Genomic DNA, 10,000 nt, shown 5'->3' with positions numbered 1-10,000 from the left:
TGACACAGCCTCTCTAGTCCTGCCCCACCCCCACTCCCACGGGTGAGGGCAAATGGAAGAAAGGCAGGAGGAGGCTTGCAGGGGATTTCAGGTTCTTGTACTTCCCTGGGATTTCCAGGGAACTCCTGCATTTCTGCCCACACAGGAAGGTGGTTATGGCCAGGAGAGGGGAAGCAGTGGTTTAGAAACTGCTATGAGCAGCGTCATATGCCCTGTAGGGCCACCGCAGGCAGAGTGATGATGGCCAAGCAGTTTTCTGTCTCCCTGGAGCCACACCACTCCTCCAGGGCCAACCACCTACCTGTCCTTGGTCCACTTCACAGCCGGGGCTGGATCTCCCACTGAATTGCAAGGCAGCCGGACATCTTTCATCCAGGGTGTTGTTACAGTGCCTCCGAATGAGATGATCTTTGCTGGAGCTATAGAGAGGAGAGCCTGCTTTTTACCCTTCACATTCCCTAAGCCCTATTCATAGGGCTCCCTGCATTGATAGTGCAAGTCAAGGGAGATTTTGGATAAACTGGCTGCTTTGGTAGAGGTGGTCCTGTGACAGAATGGGGACAAAGACTGGTGGGACCAAAGGTCTGCTGGTTCTGAAGAAGATGGTGGGTGACGCGGATTCCAGGCCATCTAGGGAGTGATGGCATTCTAGCAGGGGCAAGGTGCACAGGAGAAGGGCACGGTGGATAGGAGAGGATGCATGTACACGTGTGTAACTGTGAACTTGTGTGAGTTTGTGTAAGTGTGGCAGAGGTGCAGTAGTTCAAGTGTTCTACCTCACAGTATAGCTGCATTTGTGTAGGAATGGATTGTATTTGATGTGCACAGGGGCAGGGGACAGACAGCTCAGGACCTAGGACCTTGTCCTGGGAAGAGGGCAGACACTAGGTTCCTTTGCTTCTGAAGGAGGTGAGATCTGGAGAAAGGGTAGGTGGTACCCTGAGAAGGAGGAAAGGAGGTGAGGATGCAGAGACAGTGATGTACAAGGAGCTCTGACTCAGAGTTCCAAGGGTCAACATGACACATCTCGACTGTCCAGGACAGCCAGGCCATGCAGCTGGATGGAAAACTGCAAGGGTGAGCCCCCGGCTTCCCACGGACCCTTAGGCGGATGCTTGCTGGCTCTGTCCCTGTGGCCAACAGGGAGGCTCCTCTCCTTCCGAGGCAAGCCAGGCCTGGGAGAGTCAGGTGAGCTTGGGATTGGCTGGGGGAGGGGAAGGGGCAGGAGGAAGGGCCTAGATGACAGAGACATGGAAGATTTGAAGCTCACTGTTGCCCGTTGCTCTGCCCCTTGGCCATTGCTCTATTGTGTGAGCGATCTTGAGTATTGGGCAGGGCCTCAATCAATCATTCTTTTAAAAGACTGGGAATACCTATAGGCAGCCCTTACGCCCGGATCAGGGATCAGTGAGCCTGCCCTGAGAAAGTCTTGCTCCTGAGCCTGTTGGTGGATAAAGGGGCATTGCCAGAGTGATCCTTATGCCTGCCCTTTCTGGTTGCAGCACGAGGCTGTCTTTGGAGTCCCAAAGGCCCCGTGGAAGCATCAGTGTACCTCATATCCTGCGATGCTCCTCTTTTAGGAGCTGAGTGCTAAGACGAAGGCTCTGCTGTGGATGGGGGCTGAAAGGAACTCTCAAGTCTGAGGAGAGTTACCAGCATAACCAGTGAGGCTTTAAGAGTGGGCCTGATTGTATCCTGTTGTGTGACTTTCCCAGAGTCAGGGGGCAGCAGAGGTTTATTCTTTGGTAGATGTCGATGGGAGATCAGTGGCCAACTCCCCACAGCCAAAGTCATAGGTACCAGGGAAGGGACATAGCACCTATTAGGGAGGAGCCAGAATTCTGCAAATGAGCTTCTGGAAGCTTCTATCAGACCCCAGGCACAGGCTTCTCACCCTTGCCAGCAGGCTCAATGGTGACCTTCTCGCTGCTGTTCCCCCTGCCTGCAGAGGTGACCGCAGCCACCCACAGCAAGTACTGCTGTCCCCGGTTCAGGTGGGCGATCCGGTAGAAGAGCTGTTCAGGACTGGTCTCATACTCGCTGGGAGCCTGTGGGCGGAGACAAAGTTGCACTATGAAACAGAAGCTGTGCCTTGGCCCCTCGCCTGCCATTGTGTGCCTAGGGCAGGATCTGTCCAGCACCACGCTTTCCCAGCCTGAGAGTATCAGTGGACAGTGCTGTGCTGGGCTCAGACCCGGGAGCTGATGGAGCCACTCCTGTAGTATTTGTAGGCCAACCTTGGTACCCCTCTCGGTTATATAGGCTTTAGTGGCTGTCACTACAGGCCAACACATATGGGTATTTTGAATAAATGATGAGAGGCAGTCAGAGAAAAGAGAATGAGGGACTCGGGGTCCCAGGAAAGACCACATGCAAAGAGTGAGGTTCTGTGGAGAAGCCAAATGACTGCCTTTGCCTTGTTAGGGCTGTAGCCAGCCCTCCAGCTTGTCCCCTGCTTAGTCACCTCCCCGCCTTGCCACCTAATTACACTCTTTCCTTCTCAGGAAGGGGTAGAGAGGCAGCAGGGAGAGTTTTACTGGGCAGTACTTTATTAGCGATTATTAGTAGTATGGATCACCATATATATTTGTAGGTTACATAAATCTATAACATTTTTTTTAACCAAATGACAGTTTTGACAAGTTGCCAACAAAACAATATCAGATCCCAGTGGTTTTTACCAGTTGCTTTGATGAAAAGATTATGTTGCCTTGGAAACCAGAGGCTCAGATATTGAAATGAATTTGAGAAGGCTCTTTTGATAAGCGCTAGTTTGTAGCCCTCCTGTCAGCCTCTTCCCTGGCATCGGCCGGATGGGGCTGACTTTCATTTTATTTTATTTTTTTTTGGCCAGCCGCAGGGAATGGGGGAGAGGAGAACGCTAGGGCCCCTCTGAGATCAGGGCGCAAGTCCAAGGAGGGGGAACAGTTCCTGGAACAGATGGGGGCCCTGAGGCCAGAGGGAGCTGGTAATTAGTTATCTCTGCAGTCGTGAGATCTTGCACACAGGCTCTCCTGCACATGGCTGTGCAGATGCACACATGCACTAAGAGATGGATGCCACTGAGGGACATTCTCCATGGCCAGTGGGAGAGCTGAAGGACCCAAGGACTTGTGATAGGAAAAAAACAAACGTCCTTTTCTTAGCCTGAGGCTATCTGCAGGGAAATGCTGGGAGAAGGTTCATACACCCTTACAATGTGCACAGGGATCTTGTCACTGTCCCTCCTGCCTTCCTGGGGGAGGGGTGGAGGAGTGATGCTATATCTAACCTTGTGCACAATTCCTGCTGGGGACAGGTGCAGAGCCACTCCGAGCCCTTTTAAGCGAGGGCATCTGGGGACTGGTGAGTTCATGCCAGTGCATGACTCTAGGGTGGTGCCATGGCTTCAGCGCTTGCTGTCTTTACTAAGCATGTAAACCCATGTGGCCTGAGCTCCCCCTCCTCCCCTGGGGTGGGGGGAAGCTTAGTTCTTTTGCAAGTTAGGAATCATACAACCTTGTTTTTTTTTTTTTCTGGGCGGTGACTCTGAGTCACCCTGAGGCAAGAGTGAACAATCATTTGAAAATCGGAGTGCAGCTCTCTGTGCTCATTTTCTGTGGGTGTAGAGGTGTGTGTGTGTGTGTGTGTGCACATGCATGTGTGCACATGCCTGCTTGTGTATGCATATACATGTATGTGTGGCTGATGTTAAGTGCATGTGTTTGTGTGTCAGTGTGGACTTGAGAATGCATTTGTGTTTACCCCGGGCAGGAAAGTATGTCTTTTGCTTGAAGGTCATTTGTTTTTGTGCATATTTGAGTATGTGTGTGTACATATCTGTATATCTGTGTGTATGCGCACACGTTTGTGTGGGAGTGTGGGAGTGTGTGTGGTGGGTCAGAGGCCAATACTTTGGTATTTTTTTTCTCAGAAGCTGTTCACATTGTCATGTTTTCTTTTTGAGATGGTGTTTCTCACTGGGTCCTGTGCTTCACCATTAGCCTAGGCTGGCTTGTCCTGGCGTCCAGAGATCTGCTTGTCTTCAGCTCCTCAAACTGATGGTGAGCTTCCTGTCTTAGTCTCCCCTGAGCTAGGACTACAGATATCGATCCTCTGTATCCAGAGATACAATGGCATTTTACCAAGGACTGTAAGGATTCTAGGACTGTAGGCACCAAACCACCACATTCAGAGAGGTAGTGGCATTTTTACCAAGATTCTAGTACCTTTGTTTTAATCTGGACTCCCTACAAATCCCTTGAAGTTCTTTTAAAACCATACTGTCATTTCTCCTAAGTAAGACTTGGTGGATACAAAGTTATAGAAAAAAAAGCAAACTATTACAAAAAACCCCAATGAGCAACAATTATACATCTTTCTATTCATAGAGGCAAAACAACAACAAAAAAGACTGATAAATTTAAGTTCACTAAAAAAAGTTATCATACATCAATACAAATTAAAAGACATGAATTTGCAGCTACTTGCAATTTATATAATAGTTCTTTTGTTCTGGTTGTTATCCTTAATATAGAAAGAACATTTACAAATCAATAAGCAAAGTGCAAGCAACCCAAATATCAAGGATGAACACAAGAATTGAAAGTGACTCAAAGAAAAGACAAGCAATAAGCATTTGCAAACAAACAACCCAGCGAGTAATCTAAGAAGGAAAATTTAAAGTAAGACAACTATTAAAAATAAAATCCAAGTGACAAAAATGAAATGGAAATCCGAAATCAGTACATAGTCAGAAGCCTGGGTGCTCTGTGGCACAAACATATGCCTTCGTGCTGCAGGAGAATGACTTAAAAGCATGCATGCAGGGCCTCTGTGACCCAGAAATACCGACATATGTCCACCCTTGTAAAGAGTAGGTTGTGCTACTCAAGATTGTGTCTTGAACATCTGGTAGGCTGGACAGAAAGATGTAGCTTAGCTCAGTCGATAGACTGCTGGACTAGTTAGTGTGTGCACAAAGTCTTGGTTTAATTCCTGGCACTGTGTTAACTGTGTGTGTGTGTGTGTGTGTGCGTGTGCATGTGTGTGTGACATGCTTGTCATCTCAGAACTTGGAAGGCAGAGGGATCAAAAGTTCTCTGTGTAGCCCTGGCTGTCCTGGAACTTCCTTTGTAGACCAGGCTGGTCTCGAACTCAGAGATCTGCCTGCCTCAGCCTCCTGAGTACTGGGATTAAAGCCTCTAAGATTATCCTTAGAGCCTGGGATATGTGAAATCTTGTTTCAGAACAAAACAAAACAAAACAAAAGACAACAACCAAACCCTCAATGACAACCAAAAAAATCCCACGACAACCACAAAAGAACACAGAAAAGAAACTTCATCAGATGAAACTTGTATATGAAAAAGATATAACTTATAAACTTTTATTTTAATGTTATGTAAAAAAAAAAGCCACTCCAATCCCATAATCTCTGTGCAGATCAATGTAGAAGGTTAGCCCTGGTGTTGTGGTACAGGTACATGCCTGTGGTTTCAGCACTTGGGAGGTGGAGGCAGGGAGGTCAGAGGTCCAAGCCCTCTTGAGCTCCAAAGAGAGTGTGAAGTCAACTTAGGCTATAGGCAACCCTGTCTTATGCCACCCTCCCAAAACCCTGGAGGGCTGTTTATTAGGGAGAGAGCACAGTAACGTAACTTTGCCTCTTGTCTTTTTCTGCACTTGAAGGAGTTTCTTATAGCACTTATTTACGTATGAATATATTCACGGACGTGTGTGTGTGTGTGTGTGTGTGTGTGTGTGTGTGTGCGTGCGTGCATGCATGTGTGTGTATGTCTGTGTGTGTCTGTATGTCTGTGTGTGTCTGTGTGTGTGTCTGTGTGCGTGTGCATGCGTGCATGTGTGTGTCTGTGTGTGCGTGTGCATGGGTGTGTATGTGCGTGCGTGTGTGTGTGTCTGTATGTGTGTGTCTGTATGTGTGTATATGTGTGTGTCTGTATGTGTGTCTGTGTGTGTCTGTGTGCGTGTGCATGCGTGCATGCGTGTGTGTGTGTGTGTCTGTGCATGCATGCATGCGTGTGTGTGTGTGTCTGTATGTATGTATATGTGTGTGTCTGTGTGTGTGTGTGTGTGTCTGTGTGTGCGTGTCTTTGTGCGTGTTTGTGTGTGTGTGTGTGTGTGTAGGTCAGAGGACAGCATTCAGGAAACTGTTCTCCCTCTCTATTGTGGATTCTAACTCAGGTTGTTAGATTAATCCAACTCATGGCAAGCCCTTTTGTCCAATGTCGCATCTTTCCAGCCTTGTTATTTACTTGTTTATTTTATATATTTATCCATTTAGTGTGCGAATGTGTGTGTGCATGTGAAGAGGTCAGGGGACAATTTGTAGAAATTGATTCTCCCCACCAAGTGGTTTCTGGGGGATTGAACTCAGCTCATCAGACTTGGTGGCAATCACCTTCACCCACTGAACCATCTCGTTGGCCCTAGCTATTATTTTTGTAAAAAGAGAAACACAGCCACTGTACTGAACCAAGTATTTGGTAGAGTTTCACCCTGTTTGGCTGCCCCCAGTCATTCATAGTGAGCCATGCATCTGTGTTGGCATGTCACCAGTGTGTATGAGCACACCCAGTCTCTTAGCCACCTGCTTCTAAGCCTGTATTTACACCATGGTTTCACATGTTTCTTACATGCGTTTATGCTATCATCCCCATCGCCTGACCAGACTTCCTCTTATAAGTGACTGGCAAATAACAAGGCTGGAGAGATGCGACATTGGACAAAAGGGCTTGCCATGAGTTGGATTAATCTAACAACCTGAGTTAGAATCCACAGTAGAGAGGGAGAACTGTCACTCAGAATGTGGATTGTATTGTGCAGAGTGATAATATTTCTCATGGTAGCTCTCCCCACAGACCTCACTGAGCTCAGCATATCTCCCTCCCCTCAGTCCTCAGTCTGTAGTTGAACTGAAGTTCTCATCACTCTGTATAGACTTTGTGTGATACACTCCCATGGAAGTCTTCCCTGAAAGAGGGGGCTCTTATAGGCTGGAACAGGGTCTCTGCTCCATTTGGGATCTTGAATGTCCCATGTTTTAAGGGCTTGGTGTCCAGCCTGTGGTGCTATTATTGGAAGCCTGTGGGATTTTTAGGAGGTGGAACCTAGTTGGAGAAAGTTAAGTCATTGGGAGCACGTCCTTCTCTTGCTATGTAGGTTGCAATGAATGTCTTTTGTTTACCTCGCAGCTGTGAGCATCTTTCTTACCACATCTTACTCCCTGCCATGATGAAGCCCCTCACCACTGGCATAGAGGCAGGCCATGGAGTCAACTGCTCATGATTGAAACCTTCAAAGCCCTGAGTCAGAACCGGCCTCTCCTCTTTAGAAGTGACTCTCTCTGGGATTTTTCATAGTAATGGAAAGCCAAGTGACACAGTCCTAGTGTCCTTAGCAGTAGAAGAGGGGATGGGGACCAGAAACTGCTGACACCTGGGTCAGGATCCCAACCAATCACTGGACACTCCCAAAGCTTGAATTAATCAGGAGGCCACCACAGACTGGCACCTTAGAAAGACTTCATTCTCAGAAGCAGAAATGACTGAAAAAGCCAAGCGAGAGCATGGTTATCTTCTTCCATTCACTATGAAAGGGAACGTGCTACATGTCTAGGGCTTTATAATAGTGGTCAGGCTGTTAGATATTCAACCATAAAACATGCACCAGTGATTCTAATATTCTTGATAAGAGCTCCACAGTTTGGAATCCGGAGATGGAAAGACACTGCTCGTGGGGTCTTTGGGGTCTCTGAGACCAGTGCAGTCAGCAGTGCCAACAGTTAATGTCCATAGGCAGTTGGGTGATGGAGAAATAGGTCCCAATAAGACTCAACAAAGGCAAAGGCATGGTAGGAAAGGATGGTTGGTGAGTAGTTTGGTGCTGTGAGAACTGAGAGAAAAGGGGCAGGGGAGAAGAGGGGACAGAAGACATGTTGAAAACATTAATGGGTTAATCCCAAGGGTCTACACTAATGTGGAACAACTAGGTTCAGCCCCCAAGTGAGCACATGGCTTGTGCATGTCTGCAAGCACACACACACACACACACACACACACACACACACACCTGGCTTAACACTACCAGAAGCATAGCATTCTCAGGTATCATTTGCAGAGCCCATGTCCCAGAAAGTCCCCTCCCAGATACCCACTCTGCAAAAAGTATGATGAGCTCTAAGAGAAGACCACACCCCAAGTCTCCACCGAGGATGCCAGTGGACAACGCCATGCAGAAACACAGGAATACAAGCACAAATATACTCTAAAGCCAAAGCGAAAGGTGAGAATGAGCTCTACTGGCGTCCTATATCATTGATGAAAGTCACTGACACAAAGCAGTGCTGAGTGACAGGAGCCAGATATATAGCAGGGCTCCACCCACACTGAAGGGTGAGAGAGGCAGCATTCATCCAAACTGTGGAGTTGGGAGGGTGGAGGGAGGCAAGGTAATGGAGAAGTATCAGAGGGCCTCTGGGGTGCTCTAATGTCCTGTGCTACATGTGAGTGTCACTGTATGGGCATACTGCCAACATTTGTGTTACATGTGGCAGTGCCCATGAGGACAGTGAGGATTCTTATGAATCAGCGGGCTTTCTCTCTGGGAAGAGACTCCTGGCATCCATGGCAAGGAGCTGTGGTGCACTCTCCAGAAGGGTGGCTCACAAAGCCCACAGGAAATCTGACGAGGAAGGGGTGAGAGTGGCCTGGCAGCTACAGGCAGCATTCCTGGCCCAGAGCTCATGCAGATCTGTGGCTGATGGTGAGCTGCAACACTCCCTCCTGCTCCTTCCCCAGCCCTAAGCCCTGATGCTCCCTACCCCTGAGACTTCTTACAGGCTGTTCCCAACCACCGAAGCTGCCGAAGGCAAGGGTTTCTACCTGCTTCTGTCCGAGGAATAGGTGTGCTGCAGAGAAGCCACTTAGCTGGGTATCAGCAAAGGAAAGGGGAAGGAAGCTTATTATGGGGTGTTGGCAGATGCAATGTTTTGCCCACTCCATCCTCTCTTCCTTGTCTCTGGGGACTCTGAATTCCCAGTAGAAGTCTGGCTTTGGTGCTGGAAACTCTGCCTGGGGTGCCCATCAGCCAGGATCAGGGAAGACACTTGAGACTCAGCCTCTTGCCCCCACTGAAGCTCAGACCCTGGTCAGAGATGCCCTTACCCCTATCCTGTTCCCACCCATCCTTCTTGCCTGGCTCTGCACTGTGGCCCAGCATTTGCTTCCAAGCATGGAGGACCCTGAAGGAAGGCCACACACTCCCAGAGTCCACAGGCCAGCCAGTCCCCGGGAATGCCTCGGGTCAGCAGGCTGGAAGAGCAGAGCTGAGTGGCTTCTCTTTTTCTCTGTCTGTTTTTGGCTTTGGCTCACATGATTCTAGAAGGGCTTCAAAACTGTGACAAGCTTGCAGTCTCTGAGGCAGATGCTTGGCCCAGGATGGATAGCATGAAAGGTTTCATCCATTATGGAGTAACCAGTACCCATACTAAAAAAGTATTTTTTATTAAACTTATTTCTTTGGGAGAGGTGCATACGTATCATGGTGTGTGTGTGTGTATGTGTGTGTGTGTGTATGTGTGTGTGTGTGTGTGGGGTGGTCAAAAAGCAACTCAGTGTAGGTTATCTCCTAATGTGGTGGTCCCAGGCCTTAGACTCAGGTCCTTGGCACACAGTGAGCCATCTTGCCCAGCACACATTCTGAACTGTGAGTCACAGAAGAGCATATTTAAGTCCCACAGTTTGACTGATGTATTGTCCCTAAAAGATCTGCTCCCTTGTCTCCCTCACCACTTACCGGCTGGCCAGACCCAGGGCTGGAACAGAAGATGGTGTATTTGCGGATTACCCCATTGGGCTTGGTTGGGGGCAGCCAGGACACGACCACACTGCTAGCCGATGAAGGGACAGCTTTGATGCCAGCAGGAGGGCCTGGAACTGAGTAGAGAGAAGACCTGGTCAGTGTAGAGGAGAGGGCTCATTCGTGGGAAACAGTGGTGGTGGGG

At 48.6% G+C, this 10,000-nt stretch overlaps 1 protein-coding gene across 2 annotated transcripts in view; it reads right to left on the bottom strand.

The window, feature by feature from the left end:
• Positions 1-10,000, bottom strand: part of Dscaml1 (DS cell adhesion molecule like 1) — a 322,519-nt gene that overhangs the window by 10,663 nt on the left and 301,856 nt on the right. For both annotated transcript variants that reach the window (XM_031345842.1, XM_031345843.1), the window contains 3 exons: positions 9,793-9,932; positions 1,895-2,048; positions 302-419 (listed from right to left, as the gene is read on the bottom strand). In XM_031345842.1, the coding sequence (XP_031201702.1) occupies positions 302-419; positions 1,895-2,048; positions 9,793-9,932 (412 nt within the window). The remainder of the gene's footprint in view (positions 1-301; positions 420-1,894; positions 2,049-9,792; positions 9,933-10,000) is intronic.

The sequence above is a fragment of the Mastomys coucha genome, unplaced genomic scaffold, assembly GCF_008632895.1.
Source record: "Mastomys coucha isolate ucsf_1 unplaced genomic scaffold, UCSF_Mcou_1 pScaffold23, whole genome shotgun sequence".
NCBI classification, from domain to species: Eukaryota; Metazoa; Chordata; class Mammalia; order Rodentia; family Muridae; genus Mastomys; species Mastomys coucha.
The sequence above is the reverse complement of the archived record's forward strand: the minus strand, read 5'-3'. Positions and strand labels throughout refer to the sequence as shown.